This window comes from Plecotus auritus (assembly GCF_963455305.1).
Source record: "Plecotus auritus genome assembly, chromosome: 9".
NCBI lineage: Eukaryota > Metazoa > Chordata > Mammalia > Chiroptera > Vespertilionidae > Plecotus > Plecotus auritus.
In genome coordinates this window covers 26611008-26631191 of record NC_137783.1, presented here as the reverse complement: position 1 = coordinate 26631191, position 20184 = coordinate 26611008, and the positions used below count along the sequence as shown (strand labels likewise).

Genomic DNA, 20184 nt, shown 5'->3' with positions numbered 1-20184 from the left:
GTTTGCCGCTCTGTTAACTAATGAGTTTGCCAACCACTGACCTAGACTCTCGATTCTAATAATTACAGGCTGTTGTTGTTCCTTGTGATTAAGCCCCTATCCCAGTGGTCGGCAAACTCATTAGTCAACAGAGCAGCAAACTGCGGCTCGCGAGCCGCATGTGGATCGTGAGCTGCAGTTTGCCGACCACTGGGATAGGATATAAAGTTAAAGAAGGAATGTATAATAGAGAAGTATTGCTCAATCTTGGACCCTTCACCCCAGAAAAAGAAGTATCATACATGCAAAGATGGGTAGTTCCCATTCAGGTGAAGCAATGTATAGAAAATATCTTACTTGAGCTGTAAGACTATTTCTAGGGCTGTCATAGCTGCAGAGGATTAATACCAATACATAATAGACATTTAAAGTCCCATTAGCAAGATCATCTGTTATTTCAGATGGACACATCAAACTAATCATAGTCTGTTGCCATTCAGTATTCAATTACTGATTCTCCTTGTTATGGTTTTATGCTCATCTAGTGATAGTTCAAATATTCGTTGAATATTTATTACGATATACTTATTTACACATTTGACATGTATTATCTCATTTAATCCTTACAAGAACCCTGTGAGATAGGTATCCTTGTTATCTCCTTTGTACATAGAAGCATAGAGTAAGTAATGTGCCTGGTGATAGAACTGAATTTCAGATCCAGGCAGTCTGCCTCCAGATTGTCTTTTGTCTAGAGCAGTGGTTCTCAACCTTTCTAATGCCGCGACCCTTTAATACAATTCATGTTGTGGTGACCCCCAATCATAAAATTATTTTCGTTGCTACTTCATAACTGTAATTTTGCTACTGTTAATGAATCGTAATGTAAATATCTGTGTTTTCTGATGATCTTAGGCGACCCTGCTAGCGGTTCTCAACCTGTGGGTCGCGACCCACAGATTGAGAACCGCTGCTGTAGAGCCACAGATATTTACATTACGATTCATTAACAGTAGCAAAATTACAGTTATGAAGTAGCAACGAAAATAATTTTATGGTTGGGGGTCATCACAACATGAGGAACTGTATTAAAGGGTCGCAGCATTAGAAAGGTTGAGAACCACTGGTAGAGCATTATGCTGTCCTACCTTGGCCTCTGCATTACAGGGAGAGTATCTTCATCCCGTATTTTTTCAATTGTTTTGTCCCATGACTGATTTCCTAATAGTGAATAGTAAAGTGACTTCTGATTATGATTTGGCAGAGGGCCAAATCCTAAAGCACCTATCAGAGGTACTCGCTGGTAAGGATTTTGTGGCCAGCTTCTAGCCTCCTTTGGCCAGGATTTCCTAGTTCTCTGTGACTGTCTTGGTGGAGAGCTTTGCAAAGTTAGTCCTGTTGTTGATCTCCTGGAGATTCTGATTTAATTGTTTTGGGATGGGGCCCATTAATCTGTTCTTTAAAAAATCTCATTGGTGATTGTGGTGCCCATCTCAATTTGGGAACCACCATTTTAGATGACACCTGATTCTATTGATTTGTGCAACAGCTTAGTTCAAATCTAAGAAATGGTAAAAGGATTTCAGTTTGTAAGCTTTAGGCAGAAGTTTTATGATGTTTGTGTTGGGCTAAATATAAAGATCAGTTAAAAATAACAAATCTTGATGCCAGGGATCAAGTGTTATTGACTTTATTATGCCTAGAATAGTAGTTGGATTTTAAGCCTGGAGATGCACAAGCCTGGGAGTGGATGCCATCTCTGCTACACAGCTGGGCAGCTGTGAGCAGTCATGGCAGCCTACTCAGGCTCTCCAGTACTGTGTTTCTCATTTGCCAAAGGAGGATGGTAACAATCCTTTAATCTATACAAAGCCCTGAGCCCAGAGCCTGATACTAGGTTAGGGCTCAGGAAATGTTAGCACTTGTTGCTATTTAAGTGGTTTTTCAACTGGGAATATCATTGGTGAGCCTAACTCCCGTTCTGACCCAGGTGTTTCTTGTGGCCACAGCATCTTTCTGTAGGTGGCTGGTGAGAATGAAGATTGTAATTAGTCTCCATAGAGTCTTAACCCAGACCTGGACCTTTTTATCTTGGACCTGTTGAGTTAAACAGTATGTATAGCAGTTGAGCAATTAAAGAGCTTGGCATTAAATCTTTTAAGATACTTTAAAAATATGTTTTATAGCTGGTATAAACCAAATTAAAGGCTAAGAATCAAAGGGTAGATTTGCAGTGATGATTTTGTAAACATCTTAGGGAAAGCAAATCTTTACTGAACTTCTGCCTTGGATTTTCTCAGGTTCTACTTTGTATAAGGTTGGGCTCTATTAACAGCTTTTAAAATCATGTGGGAGATGTATTTACTACAAGGGGGGTGTTGTTTTTTTTTACTGTTTTTTTAAAAAGCTGTTTTGATTTTTAGAGAGAGAGGGAGACAGATCGAGCTCATACCTGGGAGAGATGTTATTTCTATATAACATTTTTTTTTTCCCTTTGTAAAGTTAAAATCTTTAAAATTTGATGTAAAATTTGTGATTTCATGTCAGAAAACCTGGATTCAAATCTCTGTGCCATTCATCAGAGTAGACAGGTTATTTGCCTGTAGGAAACTCTTCATCTGCAAAATTAGAATAATAAGCGTTGATGTGAAATATAAAATGACCTCCAGATGGGGCTTTCTATCTTCCTCTAGAACAGCATTGTTCAGTAGAAAGAAAAGTGAGCTACCTGTGTAATTTAAATTGTTCTAGTAGCCACATTTTAAAAAGGAACAAATAAAATAACTTTAATATTTTATTTAATCCAATGTGTTTAAAATATTTCAACATTAATATAAAAATTGAGATTTTTTCATGCCAAGCCTTTGAGATCTGTATTTTACATGTAAAGCATATCTCAAGTTCAACTAGCAACATTTCATGTGCCTCAGTAGCTACACATGACTAGTGCTACCATATCGGACAGTCCAGATCAGGAATATAGATTAGTATTTTCCATCAGTACCCTGGGACACTGGTGGTGTCTCGGCCTTAAGCAATTAATACAGCCTTATTCTTGAAACTTTGTGTACCTCTGGATGGATGAGCTTCCATTTCTTTCTTCAGCAACCTAGGTTAGTATTTCGTCCTTGGGAGGACAGGCTCCTACCCTCAGCCTTTTGGCTGACTCAGCATAGGGCTTGCTCTAGGCATATCACGTGCCTCTCTATTTGGCCAAGGCTGATAGACAACCAGGAATTCCTGAATCCTTGAGTATGATAAACCTTTTGAATCACCAGGATTAGACTTTGTAATACCCCTTCATTCTTGCTCTAATCTGTCTCTCTCTCTCTCTCTTTTTTTTTTTTTTTCCTTCTTCCCCAAATTTCAGAGACTTGTCTGTTGTCCCTGGGAAAAGAGCAAATACCAGGAATCTTCTAGGAATTCTGCTTCTCAATCCTGCACTACAGTGTAGCTTAACAAGGCAGCCCTCCTTTCCCAAACGTTATTTTGACTTTTTAAAAGACTTTTAGAACCTTTTTGGGACAAAGAGATTTGTGGGTTTTTAAAAAATATTTTTTATATATTTCAGAGAGAAAGGGAGAGGGAGAGAGGGATAGAAACATCAATAATTAGAATCATTGATCGGTGCCTCCTGCATGCCCCCTACTGGGGATTGAGCCTGCAACCCAGGCATGTACCCTGTCAGGGAATTGAACCCTGACTTCCTGGTTCATAGGTCCACGTTCAACCACTGAGCCACTCCAGCTGGACTGGGACCAAGAGATTTAGAGGACGGAGGCTATATTCGTATCTAAATATTTTTATTTTTAATGTTTTCTAATACTGTGTTTTATCCAAATTTTGAGAGAACTATGCTGAAGGGTGTTCCCTAATAGCTGTATGTAATGGTATAAAGAAGTAGGTAATATGGGATTCAAGTATATTTAACAAAAAAAAAAATACGCTCAGATGTCACCTTAGAAAGTCCTGCCTTGATCACTGTCTAAAATAGCTGCCAGCCCCCAGTTCTTTTAACATTATTTTTTGTTTTTAGTCTCACTTATTACTAAATTGTCTTCTCAAATAGAATATAAGCTCCATAAGGGTATGAATTTTGTTTACTCCTGCACCCCAGCTCCTAGTACAAAGTCTGGCCCTCCATAAATGTTCCTTGGATCAATGAAAGGAAGTGCCAAGATATTCTCTATATTTATTAATGATTTTAAAGTTAGATACCAAATAGAATTCTTCACTGACCATTGTTGCTCTAACTAGTATATGTAATTTGCTTGAACTTTTCAGACCTAATCTCAGTGGTAGGAATCCTTTAGTTTACTCTTGCTCAGTCATTTAAACTTTTACTACTTTTAGACAGTGTAGGACATGAGCAGTGGAAAAAAGAATATTTTGTAATGGAGTTGTAAAGTAGGGGTTGTGGAAGCCTATCTGTATTTTCAGATTATAAAGGGTAGTGAAATGGAGGTGGCGGTATTAGGATAGGGAAGTGCATGAAAATTTTTAATAGCTTGTCTAAGGTTTTTGGGCAAGATAGTTGGCATAGTAGGTAATAGAAGCTTAGGGAAAGGTGAGAGAGGTTAGTACTTTTTGGAGGAAATGTAAACTTTATATAGGTTTGTGGTAAAAAAAAAAAAAATCCACAAGTCATGTTTCTATTACCTTAGTTTAGAATCTTTATTTAAAAATCTTAATTTTCCCTGTCAGTTTTGCAGTCATTCTTTCACTTTGCCTCTCGTGCCTTTGTGCTCCATGGGATCATGGAACCTGTGAGTGCAGACAGACCCTCATGCTCCACCAGGGCCGGAAGTTCCCTTGTAATTCCTGCTTTGATCCAGGAGCACCCTGCCAATGAAAAGTAATCCAAACATGTTGAAAACTCACAACTTCTTTTAAGAAATATTTATTTTGCATTCAAAAGAAGTAAATTCAGTTAAGGTAAAAACCTCATTTTGGTCCTACTTCTTTAAGAAAAACAACAAAATGGTATATACTTTTTATATTGTTTCAGCAGGCTTTATTTCAGTTGGGTTTTTTCCAGTGTTACAATTTTAAGGTTTTATAAAGTTGGATTAAAGAATAGTACTCTACCTAAGTAGGTAATTTTTAAGGACTATTTAGTTTAAATGATGCATTTTAACCTAACACCTTCTTTCTTCTTAGTCTGTAAGACTTGTATTGTTCAGCACTTTGAAGATAGCAATGATTGTCCTAGGTGTGGCAACCAGGTTCATGAGACAAATCCATTAGAAATGTTGAGGTAAGTAAATACATAAACGCTTAATAATTTTTATTATGCGTTGTAATATTTTTGTTGGCACCTTGACTCAATTAATACAGATTTTAAGAAGAAATAGAAAAAAATACGACTGTACATATTAAATATTTAAGAAATACATTTCCAAATTAAAATTATAACTATTTCAGGCTCTCAGAGTTACTTTAGTTGTAGTTTTGCTTCAGTATTTTAATATTCTACACAATACACCACTTTTGTTGAACTACATGGTAGTAGAAAGAGAGCAGACCTAATAGTGAGGAAGACTAATCTTGGTACTATTAAATTTTTTAAACTCAGAATTTTAAAAATGACTGCCATTTACTTAAGTATAATCATATGTTTTTAAAGCTGGAAATGGTCTGTAAGATCCTAATCCAAACCCTTTTTCCCGTTTAGAAAATTGAAATTTACCATGACTTTGCCTAAGGTCTCAGCAAACTCAAATGTCATTTCCCAGCTTCAAGCCAGCTGTCCTTACCACTAAACTTATTTTTCCCCCACTGTTCCTACCATAGCTCTATCACAGATAATGGTGGGATCTTAGGAAAGTACACATCTAAAAACAGTACTAGATATTCATAGCCTTATGTAATGTTCATTTCTGTATGATGTTTGCCATCATTCCATTGAATCTGGATTTGCAAGTCTTACATTTCAGACTTGTTTTTTCTATTTTAGTAGCTGTAGTTGGAGTAATTTATCTACAGATAGCCCAGTGGTTTTCAAAGTATGGTCCCCAAACTATGAGTCTCTTGTTAGAAATGACAGTTCTCAGACCCTACCTCTGACTTGCTAAAAGTAAATATTAGAAGAAACTGGTTGGGTTTGAAAGTGGTTGCCTCTGGGGTTGTAGGAATCAGGATGAGAATGTTCTATTTTAATACAAGATTTACAGGAAAGTTAGACTTGTATATTACACATATATATATAACTTTGATGAAAATATTAAATTGAGAATTGCTACTTTTTAAATATTACTATTAAATGGTCAGGGGAACTTTGTGAACAAGTTAGTAATTGAGTTAAGTCTTGAAGAATAAGGTAACATTGGTTTGGAGAGTAGGAAAAGAGTAATTGAGCCAGGATAAAGAACATGAGGGAAACAAGATTGCAAAAAGACAAGGCATTCTTATGGAAAATTGAATAGGCCTGTTGGCTAAGGAAGAGAGATAAGAGAATAACACTAGTTATGGTTTGTAGGTTAGACTCAAGTTATAAAATCACTTGAAGCCATGTGGTGGGAAGAAATTGGTTCTCGAGCAAAGCAAATGGTGAATCTTCCTTAAGCATTAATTTGATCATTATGAGCATGTCAAGTTAAAGGAAAATAGGTGTATTCTGTCCTCCAAGTACTGTGGTAATTAAGGAAGTAGAAGGGTGGGAAGCATGAAGACTATATAGGGGAAATATCGAGAAGGAACTGTTGGTGAAGCATAGTGATTTAAACGTGTGAATCAAGGGGTGGGGAGAGGTACGTGCATGTATTAAGATAATTCTTGCATTTTGAGTCTTTGGTCTCATTTCTAATTTTTGAAAAGTATGACGGTGATATTCAGTGTTTTGTTGGAGGATGGATGAGACAGTGTTGACATAGATGAACAAAAGGAGGTGCTTGAGATACTAAGCATCTGTTGGAAATGTGGCACTTAAGCTCAGCAGAGATGTAGTTTGTGTGTGTGTATATATGTAAAAGCTATTTGCTTATATGAAGTCACAAAAGCCTACTGAAAAGGTCAAGAGAGCAGAGCATTGGAAAAGAAAAATAACTAGGGACCAAGAGAGAGTAGGCAGAAAAAAAGAAAACCCAATTGTTCTTTCCTGAAAGGACCAGTTTTAGACAACCTTATCAAACGGTTGCTGAGCAATATAGGAGAAAAATGACTTTAAAAAATAATTTAATCATTTTAAACTTTAATTCTAAAATAATTTTTAAACCTATTTAGTTAGCAGTTATGGATAATTTGGGGAAACATTAGCAAAACACAGAATATGTGACAAATAATGTAGATTTTGCTTTCAAAGTTTTTCCAATTAAAAAACAGCCAACAGCTTGAAATAAAGGTTGGATTTTTTAAGATGCAAGGAAAGCATACATGTTTGTAGTTAGAGAAGAGTAATGCTACTGAGCAGGATGAAGGTATGAAGAGAGAAAAGGGTGTTCTGGGAGCAAGAGAATGAAAGTAAAGAAATGAAAAGGAAGGGTTACACTCTCATCAGGAAAAAACTAAAGTAATGTCAAGATAAATATTTGCATTTTTAATCTAGGAAGATAGAATGACTAAATGGTCTAAATTTCTCAGAAGAGAAGAATGGAGATTATTTCCTTTATAGGAAAGAGCCAGAGTTGTAGTAGAGATTTTGAGAGTGAGTTTATCAACTATTGCTGCAAAATCAACCACCCTTAAAAAAAATAAAATAAAAAAGATTTCTTATTCCTCACAGTTCTGCAGTTCACATATCTAGGTGGTTCTTCTGTTCTTGGCTGGGCTCACTCATGGTACTGCAGTTGACTGGATAGGTAGAACCAGCTGAGATCAGCAGAACAGCCTCTCAGATTGGGGAAAGGCTGTCAGTGACCTAGTCTGAGATGGCCACAGCAGGGTTCTCATACACATGGTGCCTCATTCTCCAGACCTGTTCCCGTGGTTGGCAGGATTCTGGGAGAGGGCATACAAAAGCATGCAGTGCCTCTTCAGGCTTGGGCTCAGGACTAAGCACAGTGAGTTTTTAACAGTGAATTTTTTGCATTTCTTACATTCTAGGGGCCTCATATACAGTATATAAATATATATATTGTGACATATTTATGCATTTCATAGCACTTCATATTTTTTTTAACAATTTCTTAGTGATGTCTTCCTCAGTATTTCAACTGTTCTGTCATTCTTTTATTTTTCTCTTTTATGGATGCCATGTCCTTTGGAAGCTTGTTTAGACCAAGTTAGTGGCCTACTTCCTCCACGTGAAATATGTCACAGGGGGAGCATCAGGATTTTAGAGATGCTTAGGTGGGGCATGGCCATAAAAGGTTGGGAACCACTGGTGTATATGTAGAGAGAGCTGGGGACTAGGACTGTTTTTGTTATCAACCTACCACTGTGGGAAAGGCTAGAAATAGGTGTGTGTGCTCCGCATGCAGAGGGGTTTGGTGTAGTAGATGTGCTGAAACTGCATGTTCTACATTTGCAGTACATATAAGATAGAGATCCCCAGCTGCTTATGTATTGGATTTTGACATCTTCGTTGTTACTTTATTCTCTTTTCCCCTTTGGAAGGTTGGATAATACATTAGAGGAAATCATATTTAAACTGGTCCCTGGACTACGAGAACGTAAGTTACTCTTTGGCTTCTTGCAAAACTCTGTGTTTTATGAAATCAACATTTCTATTACACATTTCATGACTGTTTCTATTATTTTTACACTTCTTTTTTCTTTTAAATTAGAAGAACTTGAGCGTGAATCTGAGTTTTGGAAGAAAAATAAGCCTCAAGAAAATGGACAAGGTGACTTTTTCTTACATTTGTATCTGACAGCTTCTCACAAATTAGCTTTTAATAGCTTTGGTCAACTAATATCTCTCTTCCAGCTCAAGTGTCTCCTGTACAGAATTCATGTACTCTTTTACTTATATTATGAACCTTTCATATAAAATCATGAGATCACTCCAGTTAAAGGTAATAGGAAATTGGACTTTGGGAAGAGAATCAGTAAATTTTTAATAATTTTAGCAAAATAATAAACATTACTGGGCAGAGAAAAGGCTTTTTCACACAAAGAAAAGAAAAAGTACAACATACCTGAAATTATAAGAAAGTATCCTTTCAGGATTATTTAATATAAGATTGATTTCAAGATGACCTAAGTACCACTGAAATCTTTAAATATGTACATGTGTTTTTATAGGCTCATTGTGAGCTTAATTTCCCATCTCTGGCTTTTCCATAAGATCACAGGATTGTCAATTACACATAATAATTAAGATGGGTCAGAAAATTCTTTTCTCTTTTCATCTATAAAACTGAGATCATAGTTTCTTTAACTTCTGTAGTAGGGGAGGTTTGAGCATAGTTTTGAATGACAGAGAAGATAGCAAGGGATTATTTCTGCTTATAACAACAAAATAGGCAAAGAAACCAGGCGTGAAAAAAAAAAAATGACTTAACTTAAGGCTTGTTTTACCCAAGTGTAAAGTAGATAGTAGTACTATAGTAAAAACATAGGTGATATAAAGTTGACTAAATGTTCCCAAGTTTTGACTACCTTTTCAAGAGGAGTGGTTCCAGAGGATCGTCATCAGAAGCTATCTGTTAGATTTAGTTCATGGCTCTATGTATCTTATAGGTTGACTTGTGAAGGACTACAACCTATTTTGTGTTTTTCTCCCTCTCTAAAGTATTTTGTCTTTAGTTTAGATGGAGAGTTTGGATTTTTTTCTTGGAGCTGGGAGTTAGGTTCTTAAAAGGTGACACTGTCTATGTGGGTTCCATATTAATATGTAGAAGAAAGAATGCAGAAGAGAACCCACTTGCTTTTTATGATACAACCATAATGCTTATACTACAGTCATTATAGAGGAGCTAACCTGTCTTTTTTTCCGGGGCTTTTCCACACTGTAATGCTTGGCTGGCTAATTCTTTCCATTGGAAATTTTCCCTGAATCTCTACTTCACCCCACAGTTTATGTTTATTACCTTTCTTTATGTGGCTGCATAGTCTCTTTTACCTCTTCCATCAAAGGCCTTATCCGACTTCTGTTTTCTCTACCTGTTTCTCCTCCTGTACCTTGACCACTTTGTAAAGTGAGGATGTGGATTATAATTCTAGTTTCAATATTGTTCCCTCAAGCCTAGCACAACGCATATCTAACAGAGTTACAGGCACTCAGTAAAACTATATGTAGGTTGCAGGTATTTCATAGGTTAAAAACATTTGGATATAATATGAAGTATATTATTCAGATTTCCTTAATAAAGTTTTAACATTTTATAGCTGTAAACATGTTTAAAAAGAATTCATTTTATGAATATCTAATAATTTAAAATTTTGAGAACTTAGAAAAAGTACTCAGTTTTAAATTAGACTATATATAGAATTTGGAAGTATTTTTATATCCTGTCTATATTCTAAGTGATCTAATCACCAATTGCAATTATTTTTGTGACAAAATGTAGCTAGTCCTGAATCTTTCAGTTGGATGCCCCAGTAAGCCTAGACATCTTAGGCTATATCAGTAAGTCATTAATGGTTTTTAAAAAATATTTTCATTGTTGAGTTAGTTGGATCATTTAAAAAGTATTGAAAGTTCCAGTTATTCTTCAAAGTTGATTTTTGTTTTGATAATTAAATATTGTTGCTTAACTTCAGTATCAACTTTGGGTTATATCTGAGTTTTGTTTAAATTGTACAGATGATACTTCAAAAGTTGACAAACCTAAAGTAGATGAAGAAGGTGATGAAAATCAAGATGATAAAGACTATCACAGAAGTGACCCACAAATTGCTATATGTCTAGATTGTTTACGAAATAATGGACAGTCAGGGGACAATGTAGTAAAGGTGAGTGGACAAGTACAGTTGTATTTTTTACAATTATTTTATTGTAAACCTCTGATAATTTGCTGATGAATTGTCCTGTTTCAAAATGTTTGCTTTCAAAGTTTTTATTAACATAATCAAGTTGGATACCCTTCTAACAGTCCCATGCCTACAAATGGCCAAGCAATTGCTTACTCCACATACCTGATTTCCAAGCCCCACAACTGAACCATCCTGGGCCAATGCCACCACCTAGTGGTTCATCAGAGAATAACACCACTGATTCTCTAGCCTCCTCCTTCCATACCTTTGTTGGGAGTTTATATGCATTGTTTTCCCTTTTTTAAGAGTGGTAACCAACTCAGATCATTTCATGTGGGGCAGTATCTCCAATCTTTTTGTCCATCCTCTTCTAATTTCTTCCTTTATTTTTCTATTTTTATTAGTAACTAAATAAAAAAAAACACCTCATGTTTTTTAATAATATAATTGGTTCTGAAATAAAATTGGTGTCATAAAATGCCTGAACTCTTAAAGTCCTTGAAGGATCCCAGATGTTTCCTATAGAATCTCCATTTCTAACCCTGTATCTGTCTACTAATTGAACCTTTTTGTAAAGATCTCTATACTAGATAGAGTTTCAGACACCATACTACTTGTTTTGTTACAAGGAACTTTTGTTTTTAATATAAAGGTTCACTGCTTTACCGGTTAAATAGATTTTTCTCACTTTGTCTTAGCAAATGTCAGCCCCTGAGAATATTGTAGTCCATGTTTTATTCAAATACCTATATTCAGTGTCTCTTCTTTCACTTCCACTGTGTTATCTATACGCCAGTGGGTTGAATTTTCACTAATATATTTAATGATATATTTCTTTTAAGAAATTAAAATTTTTTCATCTCCAATTAAGTGTTCCAAGCATCTTGCAACAAAGAATATAGCATAGTGAGTCAGTGAATACTAATCTACTATGTGGATATTAGACAATGAAAATATAAATAAGAAAAAAAAATTCACTCAAGGAACTTTGGTGAGGTCTTACACAAACAGTTATAATACAATACGATAATTGATTTAATTATCCATTTGGTAAGGCATGTAATAAAGTGCAGAAATCTTTAGAGATGTGGCCATTGACCTTCCCAGGCTTCTCTATGGCTTTTTATGCTCTGGTGGAGCACCTTTTCTTAAGTCTTTTCATCAGGGTTTTTAATGACCTTACTTTTCTTGCTCATTGAATCATTCCTGTAATTCCCATTTTGGGGAGGTTCTTCTTTAAATAGAGCTTTTGATCATCCTTCAGCTAATACATGAGTTACTACCTAATAGTGAAAATTAAGTTGATATTTTACATATGAATATCTTTATAATATAGTAGATTGAATATCTTTTTAAGTAGATGTAAAGGCTACTTTTCTGCAGGATTTCTAGTATGAAAGTAAGTATCCCAGTTGGGAGTTTCCCTATCACCTGAAACTTCAGGTGTTTAAAAACAAATTCATTATACTTTCACTTAATTGTACTCCAAACCTGCAATTTCGGTTATTATTACCATCTTTCAACCAATCATACAAGTTCACAACCTTGGGAGTCATCTTGGACCTTATACTCTTTCCCTTCAGCCTGTCTTAGTCCTGAAAAATTCTCCATCCTAGCTGCTCACTTTTTATGTAGACTTTTTGAAGCAGTCTCTTCAGTTTTTTCTGTATCCTTAATTTCTCTCTTATCCAAGGTTGAGGCACAGCCTGAATGTTGTGTGTAAGGCAGAGGGTGAAAGTCAGAGTCAAGGCCAATATCAGGGTCAGACAGTAAATATTTTAGGCTCTGTGGGCCATATGGTCTCTGTTGCACCTACTCAACTTACTCATAGTAGCCCTAAAGCAGCCATAGACAAGAGTGAATGACCTGGCATGGTTGTATTCCAATAAAACTTTACTTAAGAAAAGAGGTGGCCAGCCAGATTTGGCTTGAGAGCTGTGGTCATAGTTTGCACTCTTCCAGCCAATAGAATCAAGTCTTAACTCCTTTCCAATAGCATTCATGGCCTTTAACTAGTCCCTATCTTGATAAGTTTATCTCCCATTATACCCATCAGTGAAACTTCCTCTCAAGTCAAGTGACTATTGCTTTCTTTATGAGTGCCAACATATATGCTGACACTCATAGCTGACAAAGGACTTGCATCCAGAATATATAAAGGCTTGTATTAAGATTTAAAACCCTCTAAAACTTTGAACAAGCTTTCCTTTTTGGCATGTTCCTCCCTCTTCTCACCACTTTCCTATGCTTCTGTCAAGACCCAAGCAGAGACCTCTATTCTTTGTGATGCTTTTTTTTTTCACCCTAGTGAATTCCTTCTCTGAAATTCTATGTAAGACTTGCATTTATCACTCAATTAGGGCTTAGTTTATAACTTACTAAGTCAGCATTTATTGTGTTCCTTTAGGCACCAGGCATTGATGCTGTTTTTTATTTTTTCTGGTGTTGTCCTTGAAACATGATTATACCCTTCAAGACAGAGAAGCAATGTTTATGTTCCGATATAGCCTCCTCAACCATCTCATTCCTTTGCAGTAGGATATGATTCTCAAATGTAGTGTTAGAGTAGTTTACATAGTATGGCTACTGCTCTGCCAATTTAAAAGCCAGTGCCAAGAGCAGGAAGGCAGTGAAAATAGTAAAGACCACCAAAAATTTGCTCCTTTATAAAAGCAATGAAAAAACTTGCCAAAACTTATAAAGTCAATTTTTTCCAGAATTTTCATAATTAGGCTTGCAGAAGTCTATGGAGCATTTAATCAAGTAAAATGTCTGACTTTGGGCCATTTTCACATGCATTGGTCCCATTCTCCACTCTCCAGCCCTATTCCCACTGCAGCCTCTCAGGTACCAAAGGGACAAAACAGAGGTGGAACTCTTTCAAAACCTAATTGCCAAATAATTGTCTTTATTTGACCTTATCTGGTGGTTCCTGAAATACCCCACTTATAAGGGGCTTTGAAAAGCTCTGACATATTCTTGGGATTCTAATAAAAGGCCAAGCACATACACAAGACTATATACCAAACATGTTCATAAAGACACAAATACACGTGAAGCTCTCCCCCGTGGCTGACCTAGAGGCTCTGCACAAGGAAGTGAAAACTAAGGCAGATTTTTCAACAACCTTATTTAGTATTGGAGGTGTGCCCCAAAACAAGTACAGAATCCCTCAGCAAAGACTGGGAAACTCATACGGGGTGAAAGTGGACTGTCAGGAAAGAGAAAAGCACACTGAGACTCAGAGGAACTGCGGAAGACAGAGGTACTGAGGTGCACGCGCGGAGAGGGCTGGCAACCGAGTATGTGGCTGGCTTTCTCAAGTGGGAGGGAGACAAAAGCTCCTGACTTCACTGAACTCCAGTTCCGGGTGAGACTCTGGGGACCCAGACTCATTTGGGGAGAAACTGGACTGTCTGGCAGCGGGCAGAACTCGAGGGTGGCTTTCCCTCAGAGGTGCTTGCAGCGATTACTATGGGACACTGAGACACAGGGGTCTATTAGGGCAGGGCTGACGGGAAACCAAGGCTGTCTGCTCTGCCCTGAGACTCCGCCCCACCCAAGCTGAGCACAGAGGTTTTTGCAAGTCTTGTCTCATAAGGGTGTCTCCAGCACAGAAGTTCTCCCATTGTAGACACAGCTGATCCTCACAGCCAGTTGGCCAGGAGGTCAATTCCTCCCAGTCATACCAACAACAATCAAGGCTTAACTACAACAAGACTGTGCACCCAGCCCACAAAGGGGTGCACCAAGAGTGTCCACCTCAGGTAACTGGGGAGGCTGAGCCACTGGGCCCTATAGGACACCTACCACACAAAGCCACTCTATCAACTCAGGGAAGCAGCCAAAATGCAGAGACAAAGAAACAGATCACAAATGAAAGAAATGGAGGAAAGCAAACAACTGGATATAGAGCTCAAAACCACGGTTATAAGGTTTTTCAAGAATTTTCTAGAAACCACCGATAAATTTAGCGAGACCCTTGAGGATATGAAAAAGGACCAACTAGAAATTAAGCAACACTGACTGAAATAAAAAATATACAGAGATCTAACAGCAGACTAGAGGATCGTAAGAATCAAGTCAAAGATTTGAAATACAAAGAAGCAAAAAATACTCAACTGGAAAAGCAAAAAGAACCCAAAAATATGAAGATAGTGTAAGGAGCCTCTGGGACAACTTCAAGCATACCAACATCAGAATTATGGGGGTGCCAGAAGAAGAGAGAGAGCAAGATATTGAAAACCTATTTGAAGAAATAATGACCGAAAACTTCTCCCACCTGGTGAAAGAAATAGACTTACAAGTCCAGGAAGTGCAGAGAACCCCAAACAAAAGGAATCCAAAGAGGATCACACCAAGACACATCATAATTAAAATACCAAGAGCAAAAGACAAAGAGAGAATCTTAAAAGCAGCAAGAGAAAAATAGTTACCTAAAGGGAGCACCCATACGACTGTCAGCTGATTTCTCAACAGAAACTATGCAGGCCAGACAGGAGTGGCAAGAAATATTCAAAGTGATGAATAGCAAGAACCTACAACCAAGATTACTCTACCCAGCAAAGCTATCATTCAGAATTGAAGGTCAGATAAAGAGCTTCACAGATAAGGAAAAGCTAAAGGAGTTCATCACCACCAAACCAGTATTATATGAAATGCTGAAAGGTATTCTTTAAGAAGAAGAAGAAGAAAAAAGGTAAAGATAAAAATTATGAACAACAAATACATATCAACAAGTGAATCTAAAAATCAAGTGAATAAAAAAAAATCTGATGAACAGAACAAACTGGTGAATATAATAGAATCAGGGGCATAGAAAGGGAGTGGACTGACAATTCTCGGGGGGAAAGGGGTGTGGGGGGTGCGGGAAGAGACTGGACAAAAATCGTACACCTATGGATGAGGACGGGGGCGGGGGGTAAGGGCAGAGGGTGGGGTGGGAACCGGGTGAAGGGGAGCTATGGGGGGAAAAAGAGGAATAATTGTAATAATCGGAAGAATAAAGATTTATTAAATTAAAAAAGACTGGGAAACTTATTTTTTCCAAGTGTATAAGGAAATTTTGGTTCAATCATTAGCCAGTCCTAGATGTAAAGAATACAGACTTTACAGAGTTGGTTTAGGTAAGTCAAGAAGAAACAGGGGTCAGCGGGAATCTGATTTTCCAAGGTTGTCACATAATATTTAAAATTTTCAGTTTCAACAAGAAATTGAGACAAGAAAGTATAACACATACACAGGAAAAGAAACCATTAATAGAACTGTCCCTGCAGAAGTCCAGACATTGGACTTACTAGGTAATAGATTTTAAATCATTCATTTAAAATATGTGCAAAGAACTGAAAGAAACCATCTCTAAACACCTAAATTAAAGTACAAGAACAAGAACAATCTCACCAAAATTGAAAATATTAAAGAGGGTGGAGGGAAACTTAGCGTATTAACCTTTTAGAGATAGAAATTATTTTTTAAATATTCTGGAATTGAAAAGTATAGTAACTGAAATGAAAAATGCACTGGACAGGCCCAACAGCATATTTGAGTCATAGGAAAAGAACCTCAAAATTTTAAGATAGATTGAGATTATTCAGTTTGAGTAATAGAAGGAAAAGTAATGAAGAAAATTGAACAGATCCTCAGAGACCTGTAGGACACCATCAAGCTTACCAACATACACATAAAGTCCCAAAAGAAAGAGGGGCAGAAAGTATAATTGAAGAAATAAGTGTCAAAAACTTCCCAAATTTGATGAAAATATTAAACATGCATGAAGCTCAACAAACTTCAGCTATGGTAAACTCAAAAAAATTCATAGCAAGACACATCATAAACTACTGAAAGACAAGAGAGAATCTTGAAAGCAATAATAAAGAAGTGACTCGTCACTTATAAAGTGATCTTCAGTAAGATTAGCAGTTGATTTCTTACCAGAAGGCAGTCGGATGACATATGCAGATGAAAGGGGAAAAAAAGCTGTCAACCAAATATTGTCCATCAAAAATCTATATTCTTCAGAAGGGGAGGGAAAATTAAGATATTTCCAGATAAACAAAAACAGGACACTCACCACCTTCTCTTCAAAAAAAATAATGAAGGGCATTCTTCAGACCTAAATGAGAAGACACCAGACCATAACCAAAATCTACATGAGTAAAGAGCACTGGTAAAAGTAACCACACAGGTAAATATAAAAGAATGTATTTTTTATTTGAAACTTTGCTTGAGATGGGGGGCAGAACGGAGATACATATGAGCAAATTTTTGTACTCCATTGAATTTCAAGATAGTATTACTCCAAACTAGATTGTAATTCTGAGGGAAATCACAAAGAAAGTAACTTTAAAATATATAGGGAAAGGAGTTATAAGGCAATTAAAATAACATATCTTTAACAAATAAAGCAGTCATTGAGAAACAGAGGAACAAAAAGACCTAAGGCATTTAAAGTAGAAAAAGCAAAATGGCAGATATAAATCCGACCCCATAAATAATTACATTAAATGGAAATGGATTACTTTCTCCAGTTAAAGGCAGAGATTGGTAAAATGGATAAAAATTTATGGTACAACTATAGGCTGTCTATAAGAGATCTATCTATATAAAAGGCTAACATGCTAAGTGTCCCTCCACCCGTCTGACCAGTCGCTATGACACACACTGACCAGCAGGGGGCAGACAATCACAGGAACTGCCGAGCTGCAGTGACTTGGCAGCAGCAGTTCTCGTGGCACACCCCGAAACCAGAGAGGAGGGAGCCCGCTGCACAATTCCACCTTCGTCCATGGGTTATGTTGTTGCTGGGGCACTGTTGGCCCCGAATCTGGTTTACTGCACACTTGCGTTTGCATTCCACACCCTGTATGACAGCAACTTTGCAGAGTGCCCTTTCACACTCCGGGACCCCTCGGGGGATGTCGGAGAGCTGGTTTCAGCCCGATCCCTGCAGGCCAGGCTGAGGGACCCCAGCTACTGGAGGGACTCCGCTCACTCCACAGACGCCAGGAAGGACTGTGAGAGTTTGGCTCCAGGGCATGTCCGGCCTGTCTTGCCCAGTCCCACCCCGCCGGCCACTTCCAATTAATTTCTTTTCAATGTGCACAAATCCATGCACTGGGTCACTAGTATAATAATAAAGTGTTTATAGAGAGAGAATGCATAATTGTTATATTTTTATTTTCTAAGTGCCTGCAAATTAAGTATTAAATTCCAGGTTGGAATTTTGTTAGATTGATGTCAAACTATCATCTGTAGAGTTGTTTCTGTTGGTCTTTGCTAGGAAATGTTTTCCTGGGAATACATTTGCTAAGAAATACATATTGACTGGATAATTCTACTTTTGACTTAGTGGATTTTAAAACATTTTCAAGCCTGGCTGGGATGGCTCAGTGGTTGAGTGTCAACCTATGAACCAGGAAGTCATGGTTCAATTCCAGGTCAGGGCATATGCCTGGGTTGCAGGCTCCATCTCCTGTGGGGGACATGCAAGAGGCAGCAGATGAATGATTCTCTCCCATCATTGATGTTTCTATCTCTCTCTCCCTCTCCTTTCCTCTCTAAAATCAATTTTTAAAAAAGAACATTTTAAAATTGTCTACCTAATTTTCTATACATTTAAGTAGAAGTAATACTTTATATCTTTAAAAGATCCAGTTAAGAGTCCATTCTACATGGCTTGGTTTCTAGGGCTCTTGTGGACTAACTGTCCTCTCTCTATTCACCCCTAGGGCTCCATAGAGCCCCATTTGAAGTTAGTGCTCCTTTTTAAAATAGTGGTTTTGAGACTTTTTAAAATGTACCTAATGCTTTCAAAAGCAATATTGTATAATAAAATATGTATATGCTTTTTATGAACTTTCTTTACTTTCAATTAAACTAATGATCTGTTCTTTACCAAAATGTCTAGAGGTATGCAGATTGTCTATTTGCCAGGATTTTCTTAATACACACATTCTCGAAGAATATCATGTATCTAAGAATTAGGAACGTTTAAAAAAAATTTTATAGGTGTTTATTTGAGCCAAACTGATGACATGTGGGGAAGCAAGATGTCCTTGGAACATTTTTACTCAAGTACTAAAGAGCTGTGAACTGAAACATTTTCAGAATACATTTTGAAAATACTCGAAGTGGAAATGACATCTGTGGTTTCTTTATAAACAAGGTAGAATATTTTAATTAGTAATCTTTATTTCCTTTAGGGTTTAATGAAGAAATTCATTCGATGTTCTACACGTGTAACTGTGGGAACTATTAAAAAATTTCTAAGTTTAAAACTAAAACTTCCAAGTTCATATGAGGTAAGTTAATAATCTAACCTTGATCATTTTGATAATTCTGATCTGAAGTGAAAATAAACTGAGAATACATTTAAAATTTGTGGAAACTTTGGGTTATTTTCACGTTAAAAAAAATTTAATGCAATATTCCATTTATGTAATATGTATTTTTAAAATTTAACATCCTGATTAAAACATGTAATACATTTAGTGTTTTATAATTAGAGGCAATATTTAAATAACATTAAGTATAGTCAAAATAAATATCCAAGTTAAATGGATTCTTTGTTTTTTATGCCAGTGTGCTTTAGTGTGTGTCTTTATTTTTAATCAGACATTTGGGATCCATTTTTACCAATTCTTCATAGACTTATTTTTTAGAATGTGAAACCTTGTCAAAAGGGATTTTGTAAATAATGTCTAATTTCATGGTGCATAAAAGTAGTAGTGTTTAGCACTAGGTGAAAGCTAGCATTTTAGTATTGTATCTGCATATATGCAGTTTAACAATATTTTTGCAGGAGAGATAAAGTGCCCTCATATTGATCCCAGCACAGCTGGTAAAATGTTCAATGTTTAGAGAATGTTTGCGATCCTTGGATTGTGGCTATAACAACATAAGGAAACAAAGCTACTATTTTTCACCTGCCCAAATGGCAGTCTTCAACTTGTATTAATGACCTCTTCCTCCCCTTTGGTTTCTGATAGTAGCATCAAAAAGCTACAGACCAAGCCTAGTTTCCTATATGAACAAAGACATCGAAGGCAACAGGTTTCCAGACTTATGGACAGTAACATTAACATGAACAGTCATCACAGCAGAAATAAGATTTGAACATGGGCATTGGTAGGGATTAAATCTCTATCTTGAGGAAGCCTCTGATCCTGAACTTACTTTTATTTTATTTTATAGAAAGGAAGGGAGAGTGATTACTTTTGAAAATTCTCTCACATGACTGATTAATCTATGGATTAAAAATAGTTATGGTTTGGTTCTACAAATAGTAAAAAATTTTCCAGTAACATCAAGTTTACATTAGGGAAAAAATTGTAAGGGTTAAAGCCCTAT

General features: G+C 36.6%; 1 protein-coding gene across 2 annotated transcripts in view; it reads left to right on the top strand.

Annotated features, from left to right (window-relative positions):
* The window catches only part of PCGF5 (polycomb group ring finger 5), a 118549-nt gene that overhangs the window by 79623 nt on the left and 18742 nt on the right, over positions 1 to 20184 (top strand). For both annotated transcript variants that reach the window (XM_080688481.1, XM_080688480.1), the window contains exons 3-7: positions 5140 to 5236; positions 8533 to 8588; positions 8703 to 8762; positions 10667 to 10815; positions 19038 to 19136. In XM_080688481.1, coding sequence (XP_080544607.1) covers positions 5140 to 5236; positions 8533 to 8588; positions 8703 to 8762; positions 10667 to 10815; positions 19038 to 19136 — 461 coding nt within the window. The remainder of the gene's footprint in view (positions 1 to 5139; positions 5237 to 8532; positions 8589 to 8702; positions 8763 to 10666; positions 10816 to 19037; positions 19137 to 20184) is intronic.